The sequence below is a fragment of the Macaca nemestrina genome, chromosome 17 (assembly GCF_043159975.1).
Source record: "Macaca nemestrina isolate mMacNem1 chromosome 17, mMacNem.hap1, whole genome shotgun sequence".
In the NCBI taxonomy this organism is placed as follows: domain Eukaryota; kingdom Metazoa; phylum Chordata; class Mammalia; order Primates; family Cercopithecidae; genus Macaca; species Macaca nemestrina.
The window spans coordinates 83639627-83661360 of NC_092141.1; the positions used below are offsets into that span (position 1 = coordinate 83639627).

At 49.1% G+C, this 21734-nt stretch overlaps 2 protein-coding genes across 9 annotated transcripts in view; one reads left to right on the plus strand and one right to left on the minus strand.

Moving 5' to 3' along the window:
* LOC105469132 (RAB37, member RAS oncogene family) overlaps nt 1-21734 on the plus strand; it is an 80597-nt gene that overhangs the window by 23603 nt on the left and 35260 nt on the right. The window lies entirely within an intron of this gene.
* On the minus strand, nt 196-20871 carry LOC105469133 (CMRF35-like molecule 1). 4 transcript variants are annotated; one of them, XM_011719754.3, is made up of 7 exons: nt 11655-12693; nt 10928-11266; nt 9169-9232; nt 4537-4649; nt 2372-2394; nt 1905-2042; nt 196-1435 (listed from the first exon to the last, which is right to left on the minus strand). In XM_011719754.3, exons 1-7 carry the CDS (start codon nt 11704-11706, stop codon nt 1280-1282), a joined length of 885 nt encoding a protein of 294 aa, XP_011718056.2. In that variant the 5' UTR covers nt 11707-12693; the 3' UTR covers nt 196-1279. The 4 variants fall into 4 exon arrangements, with proteins under 4 accessions (XP_011718056.2, XP_011718054.2, XP_011718057.2 ...); XM_011719752.3 differs by having other exon boundaries at nt 9169-9277; XM_011719755.3 differs by lacking the exon at nt 11655-12693 and adding an exon at nt 20671-20871 and having other exon boundaries at nt 197-1435.

Genomic DNA, 21734 nt, shown 5'->3' on the forward strand with positions numbered 1-21734 from the left:
TTGAGAGACTGAAGCAGGAGAATTGCTTGAACCTAGGAAGTGGAGGTTGCAGTGAGCTGAGATCTCACCACTGCACTCCAGCCTGGGGGACAGAGTGAGACTCCATCTCAAAAAAAAAAAAAAGAAGATAGTAAGTCCAGCATGTGTAAATGCTCATGATCCCATGTACATACACACACACACACACACACACACACACACATGCACATATACACTATCCTTCTTATACAAACAGTGCAGACTCCAGGCTCTGGTGTCAAATGTGCTCAAATTCCAACTCACCTGCTTACTTGCCATTAAACTTGCTTCAAGTCACTGAACCTCTCCATCCCTAGGGTTCCTCGTCTGTAAAAAGGGGACAATAATAGAAGTGCCTCATGGTTGTTGTGAGGATTAAATTAGTTACTACATGGGAAGCATCTAGAGAAGGGCACCTGCCATGTACTGTATGAGTTTCCTGTTGCTGCTGTAACAAATTAGCACCAATTTCGTGGCTTATTAAAAACAACACAAATTTATTCTCCTGCAATTCTGGAGGCCAGAAGCTCAAGATCAGTTTCACTGGGCTCAAGTCAAGGCATGGGCAGGGCTGGTTTCTTTTGGAGGCTCCAGGCGGGGGAATCCGTTCCTTGCCTTTTCTGAAGGCTGCAGCATTCGTAGCCCCTGCTCACATCACACCCAGGTCCACTTCCGTCATCACATTGTCTCTTCCTCTTTGACCTTCTGGCCTCCTTCTTATGAGGACCCTTGTGGTGATATTTTGGGCCCACCCGAATCAGCAAGAATAACCTTCCTATCTCAAAGTCTTTAACTTACATACATCTGCACTGTCCCTTTCTGCCACAGAAGGTAGCAGTCACAGGTTCTAAGGATTAGGACACAGATATCTTTGGGGGCCATTATTCAGCCCATGACATGTGGTAGGCAATAAATAAAGGTTCATTGTATTATGATAATGATACTTTACAATAATAATGATAAAATAATGATAATATTTTTATCATTATCATCTTTATCATTCCCATGAAAGCCCCAGAGCATATCCCTAGTCCCCTCCTCAGTTATGTAGGAGAGGAGGGGATGTTTAGAGAACCCCAACTCCTAGCAGCCCCCTGAGACTTGGCCCCAAGTCCAGGCCAGAGCTGGGGGCAATGCTGGCTGATCAGGCAGAGGCACAAGTCCCCGGGGTTGGTTCTGATGAGGGGAGCAGGGCACAGATGGTCAATGAGGCAGGAGTGTGCTCACAGCCTGGGGTCCAAGAAGGAGCCTGGAGTGCAGGCTAAGGCCTCCTAATGATGCTGTATTCCATGGGATCCTCAAGGCCTCCACTGGGGATGTGGCTACTGAGGGGGCCCATGTTGCAGTAGGTTGGCTCCTGATCCTTAGCAGCCAAGGTCAGAGATGCATAGGAAATGTCCTCCTTCGGGAAGGGAGCCTGCAGCAAAGGTGGGCGCCAGGTCAGAGAGGACAACAGGAAGTGACAGTCACGGAGCAGAGGAGCCGTTGGAGGAGGCTGGTGGGGGTGGACCTTTCAGGGCTTCTGATCCCTCTCAAGCCCTCCAGCTTCCCGACTCTGCCAAGCACCCTGAGCTTCAACCACAACAGAACAGATTGTCCCCTAACGCTGCACCAGGGCAGCACATTTCCTGTGGAATCCCAAGTCATTCGGCCTGTCTGGGACTCTGCTGCCCAGCGTGGGGACCATGTTTAGCCAGTCCCTGGGTCCCTGGGGCCGACTTGCCTGGGGGAGCTCCTAGGCGAGTCCTGCAGTGACTATGTCTTTGCCCCACACCCACCTCTTCTATGCCCACGTGAGCGGGAGAAAGCCCACCCTCCAATGGGGCACAACAGCAGGCCTGTGCCCCCCTACCCCAGCCTCACAGCAGCCCCCACGGAGGACGCACCATGGCGACATATTCCACTTCCACCTGGTCAGCCTGGGCAGAGAAGGAGAGCTTCGTGGTAGCCTTTTGTGGGGAGGTTCTGGTCAGCTGCTGGGTCAGGTCTGCATAGCAGAGGTCACCCTCCAGGGGCTGCGGTACCTGGGACAGGGAACACAGGCTGGGGAGTCACAAGATCTCTCTGTGGACACAGGTTCCTTTTCCGTGGTGGGACAAGAGCCTCTCTGCTTCCCTGGGTGCCCCTCTCCCAGTTCCTTCTGTGTCCCCACTTCTCAGGCTCCCGTACCCCTCAGCCCTCGTCCCCCTGGCTGCTTCCAGGCCCTCAGCCCCCAGACCCTGCAGGGGGCCATGAGGACGGGATACTTTGGCACAGGACTTATCTGATATTTTGGACCTTCTGGGAGATGGAAAATGAGGAAGGGGAAAGAAGCTGCCTGGTCTCTCTGGTCCAACCTTGGGGAGTATCTTACCTGCTCTGGGGACATCCCAGCCGCTAAAAGACAAACAACAATGAACAATTAGAAAGCCCATTCCCCAGACTCACAAGAACCCCCAGGTCTAGCCAAGAGAAATATGGAAGAAAAGAGGTGAATTAGGTCCAGGCTCAAAGACAGGGACCTGGTTCTAATTCTGACTCCTCAGATGACACACTCTGTGACACTGGTCACGTCACCTCTCTGACCTTTCCCTTCTCCACCTGAAAAAGAAGGACATCCCAGCCCCCTGCTCCCCACATCATAGAACTGTGCACTCAGCTGATCAGGTGGCCCTGCCAGTCATCGGTCCCCAGGGAGTGAGTTTGCTTCTGCAGAATCCCGACTTGGCCTGGAATTCCACCATGTCTCTCTACCCGATTCATCCTTCAGGGGTCAATTCAAAGTCATGCCTGCCTTCCGCAGCTACCCAGGCTGTCTAATCCCCCTCCCGGGCCCCCGAGGGGGCATGTGCTTTATGTCTGTCTCATCGTCTTTATCCCACTGAATTCTAGTTAGTCCTCAGGTGGGCTGTAAGCTGCAGGATGGCCGGGCCTGTCCCTTCCTTACAACCTGGGTGCTTGGCTGTGCTGGGCAGGTGGTGTTCCATCAGTAAAAGTTGTCTGCAGAGACAGGCTTGCACCAAGCTGCCCCCCAACCCCAAGTAGAATGTATGAGCTGGGTCGGCACAGTAGGGACGGATTTTGTTTGGTTTGGTTTGGTTTGGTTTGGTTTGGTTTGGTGTGGTTTGGTTTTGAGATGGAGTTTCTCTCTTGTCACCCATGCTGGAGTGCAATGGCACGATCTTGGCTCACTGCAACCTCCACCTTCTGGGTTCAAGCAATTCTCCTGCCTGAGCCTCACGAGTAGCTGGAACTACAGGCGCATGCCACCACATCTGGCCAATTTTTTGTATTTTTAGTAGAGAAGGAGTTTCACCACGTTGGCCAGGCTGGTCTCTAACTCCTGATCTCAAGTGATCCACCCGCCTCGGCCTCCCTAAGTGCTGAGATTATAGGCCTGAGCCACCGCATCCGGCGATTGGATTGGATTGTTTTTCCACTGGGATCGATTTTCAAGTGGTTGCTGGTCACTGTCTTCTTTCTCCCCTCCTGGGCCACCGCCCCCACATCCCTGCTCTAGGGACAACAAAGAAGTGGGGGGTTTTCCCCTGGTTTCAAAAGTCTAGATGCTGAAGAACACAGAAAGCACTTAGACCTTAGGTCATGGGAGAAAAAGTGATGAATAAGAGTCAGGCTCTAATTTTTAAAAAGCGTCACAGAAAACAAACTAACTAACAGAGAGTCAGGCTCCCCTCTTCCCAGGCGAAAGATTTCCCAGGCTGTGGGGAGGGAGAAGTGTTGGAGAGAACCCCATGAGAGCCAGGACCCAGCTGTTCTAGAAGGGAAAGAGATACAATTGTGTGAGAATGTGGAAGTGAAGCCAGACACAAAAGGGTTTAGCTGAGGCCAGGCCTCATGATCTGTGAGTGCAGGCTCCTGCGCCAAGAGGTTCCTCCCTGAAGGGCAAGTGCACACAGGGCAAGTTCACACTGGGAAAGTCCAGTGGGCAGGGGAGGGACAGGAGGAAAGGCCATTCCAATTTCCTGATCAGACTTGGAGGGCAGTGTGTGTGTGCGCGCACGTGTAATGTGAGGAGTGCACACGCACTGTGGGATCCATGCAGTGTGCGTGCCCGTGATCGGGCATGTGTGTGTGCATGCACTGGTGTGTTTGTGTCTGTTTCTCCCTCCCCATTCCATGTCAGCTCAGTACCTCCTTGACAACCACACAGACCCAACTCTAGCATCTAGTCTAGACACCCCAGACTGGACCACCCACCTAAGACCATCGACACTTCTGCCACCAAGAGCCAATCCAGGAAAGAGAGAGGGAGGTGGATCAGAGAGAAGAGAAGGGGAAGGACAGAGATGCAGGGCAGGCGGCAAATGCCAAAACCTCCTGGGGCTCCCCTACAAGCTCCAGAGTGCCCCCCAGCCGCCTCGCACTGCCAGCTGCCGAGGGCCTTTGGGACAGCGCCCTTTCCAGATTGTGCGGGTAATTCGCTTGGACCAGATAGCTCCCAGATGCCAATGCTGGCCATTGGCCACACCCCCAGCCACCCGGCCCAGTCTCAGCCCAGCCTCACCCAGGTCCTCTCACCTTTCTGCTGGCACTTCATTATCCTCCAAGCCAAGAGCGAGGCAGCCACCAAAAGCAGCAGCAATATGGTGAAGATGAGGGGCAGGAGGACGCTGAGCTTCAGGAGGTTGTGCCTAGAAACAATGGCAAGTGTCCCCTGCACCCCAGGCTCACCGTCTGCCTCTCAGCCCAATCCCTCCCACCCAGTAGCAGGGGAGGGCCGCACACCTGATGAGCTGCAGGCCTGTGGTTTGCAGCCCAGGAACCCTCACTCCTGGGGACCCTCAACGATGGGTTTACAATGAGTACACACAGACACAAAGAAGGGAATGGAACAAGAGACACCAGGGCCTACTTGAGGATGGAAGATGAGAGGAAGGAGAGAACCAAAAAACTACAAACTACCTGTTGGATACTATACCTATTACCTGGGTGACAAAATAATCTGTACACAAAATCCCAGTGACATGCAGTTTACCTACATAACAAACCTGTACATGTACCCCTAAAGCTAAAACAAAAGTTTAAAAATTTAAGAATTTTAGCAAAAGATAGTTCTTTTTATTTTTTGTTTGTTTTTGAGACAGAGTCTCACTCTGTCACCCAGGCTGAAGTGCAGTGGCACGATCTCAGCTCACTGCAACTTCCACCTCCCAGGTTCAAGAGATTCTCCTGCCTCAGCCTCCCAAGAAGCTGGGATTACAGGTGCCCACCACCATGCCTAGCTAATTTTTGTATTGTTAGTAGAGACAGGATTTCACCATGTAGACCAGGCTGGTCTCGAACTCCTGACCTCAAGTGATCCACCCGCCTCGGCCTCCCAAAGTGCTGGAATTACAGCTGTGAGCCGTGGCGTCCGGCCTTAACAAAAGATAGTTTTTAAAAAGAGAAAGGGGTTCCATGAGTGGTTTTAATGTGTCTAGAAGCCTAACAGAAAGTGTAGGGCAGCAGACTCCTGAAACACCTCCTGCTTGTACACCTGCCCTCTCTACTGGGTTGAATAGCGTCCTCTTCCCCTCCAAATTCACATCCACTCAGACCCGTGAATGTGACCTATTTGTGGATGTAATCAAGTTAAGATGAGGTCATACTTGATTAGCATGGGCCCTGATCCAGCGACTGGTGTCCTTACAAGAGGGAAATTTGGACACATAAACACACAGGAAGAAGACCATGAGATGACAGAGACAGGGATCAGAGTGATGCCACCACAAGCCCGGAGGATCGCAGGCGCCCACCAGCAGCTGGAACAGAGGCATAAGACAGACGCTCCCTTTGAGCCCCAGGGCGGAAATGACCCTGGCGACACCTTAATTTCCAATTCCTGGCCTCCTTAGCTGTGAGAACGTATTTATTTTACTTTGAGCCACTCGTAACGGCAGCCACAGGACACTGACAGGCCCTACTGTAGTGGATCATCGCCACAGCAGCCGGAGGAGCCTGTGAACCCAATGTCAGCACACGCCCCTCCCTTGCTCAAAATTCTGCAACAGGCCAGGCACGGTGGCTCATACCTGTAATCCCAGCACCTTAGAAGGCTGAAGTAGGCAGATCACTTGAGGTCAGGAGTTCGAGACCAGCCTGACCAACATGGTGAAACTCCGTCTCTACCAAAAAATACAAAAATTATCCGGGTGGGGTGGCATGCGTCTGTAGTCCCAGCTACTTGGGAGGCTGAGGTGGGAGAATTGCTTGAACCCAGGAGGCGGAGGTTGCAGTGAGCTGAAATCATGCCACTGCACTCCAGCCTGGTCGACAGAGCAAGACCGTGTCTCAAAAAACAAATAAACAAATAAATAAATTAAATTAAATTAAATAAATAAATCCAGTAACAGCCCCATTTCAGTCCATGAAAATGGCCAGGGCTGACAATGGCCTCCACTCCTGCCTACGTCTCACCCCTGCCTGCTTCACTCCAGCCTCACTTCCTGCTGCTCCTCAAATACTCCAGGCACACCCCCACCTTAAGGACCTTATTCCAGTAGCATTTTTCTCCAGGAACATACTCCCTCCAGAGCTCTGCTTGGCTCACTCTCTCACCTCTTCCAGTCTTTGCTCAAGAATCACTCTCTCGACCACGTGCAGTGGCTCACACCTGTATTCCCAGCACTTTGGGAGGCCGAGGCGGGCAGATCACATGAGGCCGGGAGTTCGAGACCAGCCTGGCCAACATGGCAAAACCCCGTCTCTACTAATAATACAAAATATTAGCTGGGCATGGTGGTGCGCATCTATAATCCCAGCTACTCCCAGCTGCTTGGGAGGCTGAGGCAGGAGAATCGCTTGAACCCAGGAGGCAGAGGTTGCAGTGAGCCGAGATCCTGACACTGCACTCCAGCATGGGTGACAAAGTGAGACTCCATCTCAAAACAAACAAACAACGACAAAAGAAAACTGTTGTGGGCTGGGCTGGATTGTACACCACCACCCCCAACCCCAATCCATATGTTGAAGTCCCACCCTCTAGTATCTCAGAATGTGATTGTATTTGAAAACAGGATCCTTAAAGAGGTGATTGAGGTTAAATGAGGTCACTGAGGTGGGCCCTAATCCATTATGACTGGTGTCATTAGAAGAGATCAGGACACAGACACGCGCAGAGGGACGACCATGTGAAGACATCGGAAGAAGACAGCCATCTACAAGCTGAGAGGGCTCAGAAGAAACCAACCTCGTGGACACCTTGATCTCAGACTTTTAGCCTCCAGAATTGTGAGAAAATAAATGTTTGTGATTTAAGCCCCCATTCTGTGGTATTTTGTTAGGGGCAACCCAAGCAAACTAATACAAGGACTGTCTCATTCATCACTGGATGTGCAGAAATTTGAAGAAGAAATTCATCAATCAATTAATTGTGTCAACCCTATGTGGTTACACTAATTAGCTCTAGATTGTAAGTACCTCGAGGGCAGGCATTTTGATTATTTGGTCCATTCTTGTACCATTTTTAATTCCCTTAAACAGTGACAGGCTAGAGTGAGTGCTCAAGAGTTATGTGTTCAATAAATGAGTGAATAAACCATGTCATGCTAATCAAAGGCCCTAATTGGGTACTTACATATGGCTTCAATTCATAAAATAATTTTTTTAAAAATCTTAACTATTACTTATTTGAAGCAGTTTGATAGAAAATAAACTTTCAAATCAGAGAGCATCCTGTATTGATTTGCTTAGGAAAAAGAAAAATAGGGACAAAGCGAGGTGGCTCATGCTTGTAATCTCAGCACTTTGGGAGGCTAAGGTGGGCATATCACTTGAGGACAGGAGTTGGAGACCAGCTTGGCCAACATAGCAAAACCCTATCGCTACTAAAAATTGGCTGGGCATGGTGGCTCACACCTGTAGTCCCAGCTACTCGGGAAGCTGAGGCACAAGAATCACATGAACCCGGGAGGCAGAGGTTGCAGTGAGCTGAGATCATACTACTGCATTCCAGCCTCGGCAACAGAGTGAGAATCAGTCTTAAAAAAAACCAATTAGCTGGGCGAGGTGGCAGGCAACTGTAGTCTCCGAGTTACTCAGGAGACTGAGGCATGAGAATCGCTTGAATATGAGAGGCAGAGGTTGCAGTGAGCCAAGATGACACCATGCACTCATCTGAGCTACAAAGCAAGACTCTGTCTAAAAAGAAAAAAGAAAAAGAAAACCTTAAAACGTTTAATTAAAAAAAAAAAAGAAAAAAAACAGAAGGCAATGGGAGAGGGGGAGTAGAAGGATCTCGGGTGGTCAGAATACCAGGGACCTCACACAGGGATTTTGTGGCAAGGTCCCAGCAATAGGAGACCTTGACACTTGGTGGACCTAAAAACAAAGTCAAGAGGGCCAGGGAAAGTGAAAGGAGGAAATGAAAGGGGACGTTCCACTTCTAGAAAGCCCAGCTGACTGCAAGTGGTTGGCCAGGGCACTAAGAGGCGTGACCCGAGCTATGGTGTAGAGCCCAGAGACTTCCATCCAAGCGCCAGTGCCACTCGTCACTGAGGAAGGGACTGAGGCTCGGTTCCTTCTTCTGTAGAATGGGAACATTTATATCTGCCCCTTCTTCCACATGAGGTGGGTAGGAAAGGTCAAAGAAAACAAAATAAGGCACAGGAAAGCCTTTTGTGAACTGCCAGGTGCTCCAGAGATGTGAGAAACTATCGGCATCACTGTTCTTGCCATAACAGTAATCACAGGAAAATTAAGGGAAACAGGACTTCCCCAAGCCCTGCTTTCCTTGTCCTCCCAGAAGTTGGACCCAAGAGCCATCCCTGCAGCTCCATGACCCCATGGCCCACTCACATGAGCCACACCGTCCTCACTGACTGCCAACTCATCCGTCGCCCACACTAAGCTCTGCGCTCCACAGGGACCGTCCATGTCTGGGTCCCCTGAGCTCAGCACGGTGCAGCCAGGTCGAAGTTATTATAACACAGTAAAAGTGGGGTGAATGAATGAACCTACAAACAGCACTGAGCTGCAGAATGAAGGATGTGTGGAGACTGAAAGGACACCGTGTGGTCTGACAGCAAGTGGGAAGGGCTCCCAGCTTCCTCATCCTCACCAAGGAGCATGCAGGTCCCAGACAAAGCTCAGGCTGGAAACTGGGACTTCGAAGAGTTCTCCATTGGAGGAGTTTGGGCCAAGTAGTCCACAGGGGAACCAGAGTTGGTTTACCTCTTGTCCAAGTGGTGGCCAGTCAGAGTTGGGGAGTTGCTGGTTTCTTCCGGGGTGACTGGTGCTGTGAATGTAGTGGAGATAGACGTGGTGGGGGCAGCAGTTGACGCTGTAGTTGATGCTTGGTGTATAGAACAGATCACAGAAGACCCTGCCCATGAGCCCACCCACAGCTCTGCACGCGGCTCTGAGCCTGGGCGGGGGTCTGGACTGCTACTATGGGAAGGGGCTGCAGCCTGGACTGCTCATGTCTCCCTGGCTTCTAGGAGACTCCAGAGGCTCCTGGGGCTGGGCAGGGTCCAGGGAGGATGCTGATCAGGCCCTGGGAGGGTTAGAGGGGGTTGGGAAGAGCCTAAGGGCAGCTGGAGATCAGCTGAACTTGAGCAACCCTGCTGCTTAGGACAGCGCCTTGGCCAATCTCCACCCCAGCCCTGTTTATCCATCAACAACAGGAGCAGAGTGGGAACTTGCACAGTGACCCTAGATTTGTGACATCAAAGATCAGGACCAGCCCTGAAAGAAATCATAATATTCAGGAAGAACCTTGACTTTGGGCAAGTTACAAAGCTTCAGTGATGGCGATGCCCCCTTCTGAGGGGGTATTGTTAGGACTCATTGAGACAATGCACGTTCAGCACTTTGCAAACTAAAACATGCCCCAGAGGCTCCAGGTGCAGCATGGGGCCCTGAGGACTGTGGTGCTCCCTCCATGCCACAAGGGCCCTCGAGCTGGTGCTGCTCATCTTCTGAGGGACAGCAGAATAAGCCCAACAAATAAACGCATGCAAACCAAGGCACTGGGAACCCTGAGCCGACCCTCCCAGGAGTGTCTGCATTCTAGAAGGAAATAGGAAGAGAACATCATTAAGTCTACATGCACAAATGGCTCATGGTGAGATGTCAGAGACCAGAAATGCAGCTGTTTGACTGTGAAGACCTTTCTGGACTTGGGAATTAGACGCCAGCACCCCAACTATGCTGAGCCTCTTTTTCCCCCAAGTTAAATGTGGAATGGGAGGTGGCAACAGCAGCTGTGAAGCCCCAGCCCAGAACTCCACCAAAAGCAGGACACACCTGGGCACCAGAGGTCTCCAAAAAGCAATGGCAAGGATTGGGGTCACTGGGTACCATGGGAAGGCATCCCTTTGGCCCATGGGCTGAAACTGGGACCATCACCTTGTCCTCAGGCACTGAGCTGGGCAGAGGTAAAAAAATGTGCCTAGAAAGTCTTGATTCCCGGCGGGGCGCGGTGGCTCACGCCTGTAATCCCAGCACTTTGGGAGGCTGAGGCGGGCGGATCACGAGGTCAGGAGATCGAGACCATCCTGGCTAACACGGTGAAACCCCGTCTCTACTGAAAATACAAAAAAAAAATTAGCCGGGCGAGGTGGCGGGCGCCTGTAGTCCCAGCTATTTGAGAGACTGAGGCAGGAGAATGGCGTGAACCCGGGAGGCGGAGCTTGCAGTGAGCAGAGATCAGGCCACTGCACTCCAGCCTGGGGAACAGAGCGAGACTCCGTCTCAAAAAAAAAAAAGAAAGAAAGTCTTAATTCCCATCGTGGAGGGAGCCCTGGGAGCCATGGGGGCATTGAAAAGAGGCCCTGCTCCCCCAATCCCAGGTGGTCAGTTAGGGTTCTATGAGAATCAGGACTCAAGTGATAGATCACTCAGTGACAATTAAGTCACTTGAGTAGGACCTCAGAGACCGGGACAGAGCAGGCCCTGAGAGACACACACACAGATATACACTCCCTCTTACCTGGGTCAATGATCACTTGAACTGTGACCCCAAGGTCAGTTCCAGTTCTCTCAATTCCACACCAGTAAGTGTCAGCATCAGTTTGCATGAGATCCTCCATGGTCACAGTGAATGTGTGGTTTTTCTGATTGTCCTTGATGGACACCCGGTCCCTCTTCACCTCCTGCTCCGATCCAGTGGTTTTAACAAGGATCTTGCAGCCATACCAAGTAGCTCCTCGACACCACCACTTCAAGTAGGTCTCCCAGCCTGAGTTGTAAACACACTGCACCATCAATGAGCCCCGCTCCGGGCCATTCACTGTCATTGGACCACTGATGTCAGTGGCAATGGAGTAGCCTGGAAAACACAAATTCATGTGCTGTCACCTCTACCCCAAGGGCAGGGCCACAGCTTTCTGTTTAGGGAATAGTTCCCAAATCCAAAGTTTCACAGGTTAAATAACAGTCAAGGAAGAAATACACCTTCCACAGACAAAACTTTTGTCCTTCAGTTTTCCACTGGGTCAAAGTCACCAGGAAAATCACTGAATAGCACAACAACAGATCCCCCAAAAAATTAAAATATTGGCACTAAGCAATAATAGCTTCCTGCAGTTCACCCCTCTCTCCACCCTACAGCCAAGGTAATCTGTATATTTCAAGGAATATCCTTTTGCAGCCATCTTTGTGTTAGACCGGTCTGGTGGAGAGGAAATACCAGAAAACCCATTTCCACAGGGTCTTACCTTGACTCTTAGCACTGATGACCCTCATGAGGTAGAGCTGAGGCAGCCACATCAGATGGCTGTGGAGAGGCTATCCCGGTGGTCCTAATGATTTCTAGTGGTTTTGGAATAAACCAACCTGGATGAATGCCTTTTAAGTTACCAAAACAGCAACGGCAACTGGTCTCCATGTGCTATGGGATCCATACAACACAGATCCCACTTTCTTCAATGAATTGCTTTGACCCCTTTGTCAAATTGCAAATTTATGGATTTCCCATTCTGTTCCACTGATCTATTTGCCTACCTTTCTGTCAATCCTACACTCTCCTGATTACTATCACCTTGTAGAAAGGCAAGTATTATAGACAGTAAAGCAGTGTTTGCTTTCTTTTTTTTTTTTTTTTTTTTTTTTGAGACAGGCTCTCACTGTATCGCCCGGGCTGGAGTGCAGTGGCACAGTCATGGCTCAATTATGGCTCACTGAAGCCTTCACCTCCCAGGCTTAATTGATCCTCCCACTTCAGCCTCCCGAGTAGCTGGGACTACAGACACATGGCTCCACGCCTGGCTAATTTTTGTAGTTTTAGTAGAAACAGGATTTTGCCACGTTGTCCAGGCTGGTCTCGAACTCCTGGGCTCAAGCGATCCACCCACCTTAGCCTCACAAAGTGCTGGGATTACAGGCAGGAGCCACAATACCTGGCCTGCATTTTCTTAAAATATATGTTTTCCTTCAAAATCATGTCCTTTGCAGCAACATGGATGTGGCTGGAGGCCATTATCCTAAGTGAATTAACGCAGAAACAGAAAACCAAATATCACATGTCCTCACTTAGAAGTGGGAGCAAAACATTGGTTACACATGGACATAAAGATGGGAACAACAGACAGAGGAGGGAAGCAGGCAAGAACAAAACAGAGGAGGGAAGGGAGCAAGCACTGGAAAAAACTACCGATTGGGTACTGTGTTCACTATCTGGGTGACAGGTTTGATTGAGGCTCAAACCTCAGCATCATGCAATATATCCAAACCTGCACAGATACCCCTTGAACCTAAAATTTAAAAATTGTTTAAAGGAAAAAAAAAAAAAATATATATATATATATATATACACACATATATATATACACATATATACATATATATATACATATATATATATATATGTTCTTTTTGTTCTTTCTCTCATATTCTCACCTTTGAAAGATTCCAGATACAGGGAAATATTTCTTTACTTAAAAAAAAAAAAAAAAAGGCCCGGCTGGGTGGCTCACACCTGTAATCCCTGCACTTTGGAAAGCAGGCAGATTACCTGAGATTGGGAGTTCGAGACCAGCCTGACCAACATGGAGAAACGCCGTCTCTACTAAACATACAAAAATTAGCCAAGCGTGGGTGGCGCATGCCTGTAATCCCAGCTACTCGGGAGGCTGAGGCAAGAGAATTGCTTGAACCCAGGAGGTGGAAGTTGTAGTGAGCCAAGATGGCGCCATTGCATTCCAGCCTGGGCAACAAGAGCAAAACTCTGTCTCAAAAAAATAATAAATAAATAAAACTAAACAAAACTAAACTAAACAAAAACCCAGCACTTCAAGCACAACAACAAATGCCGCAGACATAGGGCCTCAGTGTCAGAGAGACCCTGGGAAGGGGTGAGGACCACGGCAGCCTGGACTGGAGAGCAGAGGATCCATGGGAAGGCACAGCCCTCCTTCCACTCCAGCCTGGGTCCTGGGGAAAGAAGTGGGCTCTGTGACAAGAACACACAATGGGGAAAGGACAGTCTCTTCAATAAATGGTTCTGGGAAAACTGGAGATCCACATGCAGAAGAATGAAGCCGGACCTTTATCTCACAACATATACAAAAATCAACTCACAATAGAGAAGACATAAATGTAAGACCTGAAACTTAAAGCTCTCAGAAAAAAATCTAAGGGAAAAGCTCCACAACATTGGTCTGGGCAATGATGTCTTGGAGAGGACGCCAAAAGCACGGGCAACAAAAGCAAAACTAGACAAATGGGATTCACAAAACCAAAGAGCTTCTGCACAGCAAAGGAAACAATCAAGAGAATGAAGCAACAGCCTACAGACCGAGAGAAAATATTTGCAAAACATACATCTGATGAAGAGCCAATATCCAAAATACATAAGGAACTCAAATCAATAACAAGAAAACAAATAATCTAATTAAAAACTGGGCAAGGAATCTGACCAGATATTTCTCAAAAGAAGAGCTATAAATGGGCAACAGATCTATTTTTAAATACTCAGCATCTCTAATCACCAGAAAAATACAAACTAAAACCAAAAGAGGGTCAGGCACAGTACTCACACCTGTAATTCCAGCACTTTGGGAGGCCAAGGTGGGTGGATCATCTGAAGTCAGGAGTTTGAGACCAGCCTAGGCAACATGGTGAAATGCTGTCTCTACTAAAAATACAAAAATTAACCAGGCGTGGTGGCGTGCACCTGTAATCCCAGCTACTCGGGAGGCTGAGGCGGGAGAATCACCTGAGAATCACCTGAACCTGGGAGGCAGAGGTTGCAGTGAGCCAAGATCGTGCCACTGCACTCCAGCCTGGGCAACAGAGCGAGACTCCATCTCAGAAAAAGAAAAAAAAAAGAATTAAAAAGGGTATGTGGGCCGGGCGCGGTGGCTCAAGCCTGTAATCCCAGCACTTTGGGAGGCCGAGACGGGCGGATCACGAGGTCAGGAGATCGAGACCATCCTGGCTAACACTGTGAAACCCCATCTCTACTAAGAAATACAAAAAACTAGCCGGGTGAGGTGGCGGGTGCCTGTAGTCCGAGCTACTCCGGAGGCTGAGGCAGGAGAATGGCGTAAACCCGGGAGGCGGAGCTTGCAGTGAGCTGAGATCCGGCCACTGCACTCCAGCCCGGGCGACAGAGCCAGACTCCGCCTCAAAAAAAAAAAAAAAAAAAAAAAAAAGGGTATGTGACTGTATATCCTGCACTTATTAAAAAGTTAATAAACCATGAATAAGATAAAAGGATATAATAATAAAAGGATATTTAAACAATGTTATGCCAATAAATTTACAATTTTAGATGGAATAAACAAATTCCTAGAAAAAAATTATACAGGCCAGGCACTGTGAGAGGCCAAGGCAGGTGGATCAACTGAAGTCAGGAGTTCAAGACCAGCCTGGCCAACATGGTGAAACTCTGTCTCTACTAAAAATACAAAAATTAGCCTGGCGTGGTGGCACACACCTGTAGCCCCAGATACTTGGGAGGCTGAGGCAGGAGAATTGCTTGAACCCAGGAGGTGGAGGTTGCAGTGAGCCAAGATCGCACCACTGCACTCCAGCCTGAGCAACAGAACAAGACTCCATCTCAAAAAAAAGAAAAAAGAGAAAGAAAGAAAAGAAAAAAAAATACAATATGCTAAAATCAGCACAAAAGAAATAGAAAACCTGAATAATTCCACAGCTATTATATTTAAATAAGTCAAATCCCTTGTTTAAAACTTCTGCCAAAATAAAACTCCAGACCTATACAGCTTCAATGGAAATATTTACCAAACACGTAAGGAAGAAATAATGTCTATTTTATAGATAACTTTGCAGAGCATAGAAAAAGAAGACGAAATCCCAAATCCATTTCACGAGACTAACATAACCTTGATGCCAAAACCTGACAAGGGCAGAGCAAGAAAGTATCGTAGGCAAATATCACTCATTAACATAAATGCAAAAGCCTGAAACAAAAAATCAGCATACGGAATCTGGTGATACATAAACAGGATGAAACATTATCACCAAGTTGGGTTTATGCCAAACACCCAAAATGGTTTTTAACATTAGAAAATCAATAAGGAAGCCGGGCGCGGTGGCTCACGCCTGTAATCCCAGCACTTTGGGAGGCCGAGGCGGGCGGATCACAAGGTCAGGAGATCGAGACCACGGTGAAACCCCGTCTCTACTAAAAATACAAAAAATTAGCCGGGCGCGGTTGTGGGCGCCTGTAGTCCCAGCTACTCGGGAGGCTGAGGCAGGAGAATGGCGTGAACCCGGGAGGCGGAGCTTGCAGTGAGCCGAGATCGCGCCACTGCACTCCAGCCTGGGCGACAGAGCGAGACTCCGTCTCAAAAAAAAAAAAAAAAAAAAAGAAAATCAATAAGGAGACAGGCACGGTGGCTCATGCCTGTAATCCCAGCACTTTGGGAAGCCGAGGTGGGCAGATCATAGGTCAGGAGATCCAGACCATCCTGGCTAACACGGTGAAACGCCGTCTCTACTAAAAATACAAAAAAAATTAGCCCGGCCTGGTGGCAGGTGCCTGTAGTCCCAGCTACTCGGGAGGCTGAGGCAGGAGAATGGCGTGAACCCAGGAGGTAGAGCTTGCGGTGAGCTGAGATCGTGCCACTGCACTCCAGCCTGGGCGACAGAGAGAGACTCCATCTCAAAAAAAAAAGAGAAAAGAAAAGAAAAGAGAAGAAAAAAGAAAATCAATAAGGAGGCTAGGCACGGTGGCTCACACCTGCAATCCCAGCACTTTGGGAGTCTGAGGAGGGCAGATCACGAGGCCAAGAGATCAAGACCATCCTGGCTAACATGGTGAAACCCCGTCTCTACTAAAAATACATAAAATTAGCTGGGCGTAGTGTCATGCCCCTGTAGTGCTAGCTACTTGGGAGGCTGAGTGAGGCAAGAGAATCACTTGAACCCAGGAGGCAGAGGTTGCAGTGAACCAAGATCACACCACTGCACTCCAGCCTGGAGACAGAGCAAGACTCCGTCTCAAATAAAAAAAAAAAAGAAAGAAAGAAAAAAATCAATAAGGGTAATACGCCGTATTAACAGAGTCAGGGAGAAAAATCGTGTGATCATCTTAGTAGATGCAGAGAAGTACCCGATAGGAATTGACACTCATTCATGATTTTTAAAAAACTCTTTTTTTTTTTTTTTTTTTTGAGACGGAGTCTCGCTCTGCCGCCCAGGCTGGAGTGCAGTGACTGGATCTCAGCTCACTGCAAGCTCCGCCTCCCGGGTTGACGCCATTCTCCTGCCTCAGCCTCCCGAGTAGCTGGGACTACAGGCGCCCGCCACCTCGCCCGGCTAGTTTTTCGTATTTTTCAGTAGAGACGGGGTTTCACCGTGTTAGCCAGGATGGTCTCGATCTCCTGACCTCGCGATCCGCCCGTCTCGGCCTCCCAAAGTGCTGGGATTACAGGCTTGAGCCACCGCGCCCGGCCAAAAAACTCTTAGCAAACTGAGAGAACTACCTTTATCTGATAAAGATTGTCTATCAAAAACCTCAGCAAGCACCACACTTAGTGCGAGACATTCATATGTACTTTATAATAATTTGTTAACATGGATATTGATGTTTTATGCACTTTTTTGTACATTTAATTTTCTACAATTAAAAAGACTTTTAGGTCACCATAAACCAAGAGCCAAATTATTCTTTTTTTTTTTTTTTTGAGATGGAGTCTTGCTTTGTCACCCATCACCCAGGCTGGAGTGCAGTGGTACGAACATGGGTCACTGCAGCCTCAACCTCCTGGGCTCAAGTGATCCTCTTGCCATAACCTCTTCTGTAGCTGGGACGACAGGACCACAGGCGTGCACCACCATACCAGGTTAATTTTTTTTTTTTGGAGAGACAAGGTCTCACTTTGTTGTCCAGGCTGGTCTCAAACTCCTGGACTCAACCGTTCCACCTGCCTCAGACTCACAAAGTGCTGGGATTACAGGTGTGAACCATCATGCACCACCAGCCAAATTATTCTTAACAGTGAAATACTATAGGCATTCCTATTGAAATCATAAACAAAACATGAATTCCTAATATATATAATAACATGATTCCAGAAGTTCTTTTTTGTTTGTTTGTTTTTTTGAGATGGAGTCTCACTCTGTCGCCCAGGCTGGAGTGCAGTAGTGCAATCTCAGCTCACTGCAAGCTCCACCTCCTGGGTTCATGCCATTCTCCTGCCTCAGCCTCCTGAGTAGCTGGGACTACAGGCACCTGCCACCACACCTGGCTAATTTTTTGTACTTTTGGTAGAGACGGGGTTTCACCATAGCCAGGATGGTTCGATCTCCTGAACTTGTGATCCACCTGCCTCAGCCTCCCAAAGTGCTGGGATTACAGGCGTAAACCACCACGCCCTGCCTGGAAGTTCTTTTTTTTTTTTTTTTTTTTTTTTTTTTGAGACGGAGTCTTGCTCTGTCGCCCAGGCTGGAGTGCAGTGGCCGGATCTCAGCTCACTGCAAGCTCCGCCTCCCGGGTTCACGCCATTCTCCTGCCTCAGCCTCCCGAGTAGCTGGGACTACAGGCGCCCACCACCTCGCCCGGCTAGCTTTTTGTATTTTTTATTAGAGACGGGGTTTCACCGTGTTAGCCAGGATGGTCTCGATCTCCTGACCTCGTGATCCACCCGTCTCAGCCTCCCAAAGTGCTGGGATTACAGGCTTGAGCCACCGCTCCCGGCAAGGAAGTTCTAATCAATATAGGAAGATAAGGAAAAACATAAAACTTATAATTATCAAAAGGGAAATGAAAAGTTAGAGAAAATTTTTAAATTTTAAATGAAAAAGTATTTTAACTCATAATTGAATTTAATGCAGTGGCTAAATAAACTATAAACATGTAAAAATCAATGGCTTTCCTATAAACCAGTAAGAAATAATTGGAAAATAAAGTAGAAAAGTGCTCATTTACATTAGCAATAAAAGTGTATTAAATTCCTAGGAATAACTTTAACAGAAACAATAAAGACTTGTAGGAAAAAAGCACAATGAGGCCAGGTGCGGTGGCTCATGTCTGTAATCCCGACACTTTGGGAGGCCAAGGTGGGTGGATCACTTGAGGTCAGGAGTTCGAGACCAGCCTGATCAACATGGTAAAACCCCATCTCTACTAAAAATACAAAAAAAAAAAAAAAAAAAAAAAAAAAAAATTAGCCAGGCATGGTGGTACACCTGTAATCCCAGCTACCTGGGAGACTGAGGCAGAAGAATCACTTGAATCCAGGAGGCAGAAGTTGCAGTGAGCCGAGATCACGCCACTGCACTCCAGCCTGGGTGACAGAGCGAGAGTCTGTCTCAAAAAAAAAAAAAAATCTCTTCCTTGCCAGGCATGGTGGCCTATGCCTTTAATCCGAGCAACTCATGAGGCCGAGGCAGGAGGATCACTTGAGCCCAGGAGTTGAGGCTACAGTGAGCTATGATCATGCCACCGTACTCCAGCATAGGCAACAGACTGAGACCGCAACTCAAAAAAACAAAAACAAAAACAAACCTTCTTTTCTCACAGAAAACGAACTTCCTGATGGGTATTTTTTTTTCTTGGGTGTTTTAAAACAACGAATTATTTAGAAGAGGTAAGCAGGGTAAGCGCACTTGCTAATTGTAGGTGGAAGTTCTGCGGGAGAGGCTGGCAAGAGCTGATGCACGAAGGCTCACAGCGGTATCTGGGCTCCGTGTTGGCGCCCACAGCTCAGTCTGCTGGCTTTTCTGCCCACTTCAGACAGGTCCCAAACCACTCCTGCCCCCAACACGACTCTCACATCTGCTCACTACCAAATTCTCCCATTTCCAGATGTCAGAAAAAAAGCAGCCACACCTGTCCTGGTCACTGTGCCAATGCATTTCATAACATCTCACCCAAAGTCTGCCTTCTTCACTTACACGCTGAGACTTGGGGTCAAGTGTCGATGAGTCACTCCCTGCTCTGCCTTTACCAGTCTAGCTGTCCTGGACAAGTCACTTTCTTCCCCAAGACCTTTTCTCCAATCTGCCCCACCAGGCTCTTCCGAAGCATGTGGCCAAGCCATGCTGACCTCCCTCTTCCTCAGACATGCCCAGGCCAAGCTCATTCCCACACAAGAGCCGTCGTATCTGCTGTTCCCTGTGCCTGGAAAACTGGTCCCGATCCTGTGTCTGATCCTTCTCCTCCTTCTTTTTCCAAGGTCTCGGCTCGGACAGACATCTGGGACCCTCTTCAGGGGGGTTGTTTCAGCCCACCTGACTTAAAGATCCCCCCACCTGGGTCCCACTGTAACAAATCATCTTGTTCTGTTTTCCTCACAGAACTTATCACTTCTCACTTCTTGAAATTATTTTTTTGTTTTCTTTCTTTCTTTCTTTCTTTTTTTGAGACAGAGTCTCGCTTTGTCACCCAGGCTGGAAGGCAGTGGTGTGATTACAGCTCACTGCAGCCTCCAACTCCTGGGCTCAAGTGATCCTCATGCCCCAGCCTCCGGCCTCCCAAGTAGCTGGGACCACAGGCGCATGCCACCATGCCTGACTAACTTTTGTACTTTTTGTAGAGACAGGGTTTCGCCGTGTTACCCAAGCAGGTCTAGAATCCCTGAGCTCAAGCAATCAGCCTCCCAAAGTGCTGGGATTACAGGTATGAGCCTCCTTGCCTGGCCTCCTTTCATTTTTAATCAAAATTCTACACACCAACTTCAGGTATCTCCCACCCTCTGGCTCTGCCCACATCTCTGTCCCTCCTCTCCTCTACTTCCCTGCCTGGCTTATCTCCTCTCAACCTTTCCCGTCCCTCAGCAACTTCTACTATTTCCTTCTGCCCCAAATGCCTAGAACCACCACTCCCTCTCTGCCCAGCGAACTCCCTCTTCCCTCCTTTCAGAGCCCTCCAGCCTCACCTCTTCCTTGACGCCTGCCCTTGCTCAGAACACCTCCACGCAGGTGACGGACCACCCAGTCCAGGATCAGGCACTTGCCTGCTCTCCTGAGCAGCCTGTGTTCCTCCTCTGCTTTTCCCTGGCCAGCAGGGCCTACGGTCTGTCCATTTCACACCATCAGCCCCTGGGGGTCAGGAATTCTGCCTTACACTGGCTTCATTATGAAGGACATGCCCTGTATTCCTGCCTTGGCAACAGAAACGCTGGGTGAGTGGGTACGTGGAGGAGACACACAAGGCTCATGCCATTAAGAACACCTTCTGGCCGGGTCCCTTCTTCCCTCTATCAGCCACCTCCTCCTGCTGGCTAAGCTTCTCCCAAGAGGACAGACCCAGGCCCCACTCACCTGAGAGCCAGAAAAGGAGGGGGTAGAGCATCAGCAGGGGCATCTTCTCTTCAGATGGGTCCCCCTTCCCCTCGGTGGAGCCTGGCAGCAGGAACAAGCTACAGACTGTGCTCCATCTCCCAGCCTTCTGCTGGCGTTCACTCTCGCCCTTGAACTTCCTCCTTCAGTCACTTCCCATGGGTAAATGAGACTAAAAGAGGAAGGAGGTGGTTGGTCGGGCACGGTGGCTCAGGCCTGTAATCCCATCACTTTGGGAGGCCAAGGCGGGCGGATCACAAGGTAAGGAATTCAAGATCAGCCTGGTCAACATAGTGAAATCCCAACTCTACTAAAACTACAAAAATTAGCCAGGTGTGGTGGCACACACCTGTAGTCCCAGCTACTCGGGAGGCTGAGGCAGAAGAATCGCTTGAACCTGGGAGATGGAGGTTGCAGTGAGCCAAGACCACGTCACTGCACTCCAGCCTGGGCGACAGAGCAAGACTCTGTCTCAAAAAAAAAAAAAAAAAAAAGAGGAAGGAGGTGGAAACTGTGAAATTTCGAGACAGTTAGCAATGCAAGGTGTCATAGCGATCATAAGCTTCTGAGAAATACCTCTCTGTCCACAGCCCCATGGGTTCTCTAAGAAGAGAATTTGGTGGCTCCTCTGTCACGTGGAAACCTGCAGACATAGACCACTGCGTCTGGCCAGCCCTTATCCAATCCTCCAAACCTGGTGGGTTGGCTGGGGGCAGGGGCACGTGGCTCTACCAGAGAGCCACGGCTGATAGATACAATGTCCTAAACCTGGAGCTTCAAGTGTAGCCAGATGCTTGGGAGCCCAGAAGGCCAGAAGTTCAAGAGGATTGAGGGGCACTTGGGGCCAAAGTCAGAAAGCCAGAGGAGAGATTCCAGACCAAAGGTTGGAAGGCAGGTATGAGGAGACTGATTGGGTATCCAACCCTAGACTACAAGGCCAGGTGTGGTGGCTCACATCTGTAATCTCTGCACTTTAGGAGGCTGAGACAGAAAGATCACTTGAGGCTGGGAGTTCAAGACCAGCCTGGCCAACGTGGCAAGGCTTC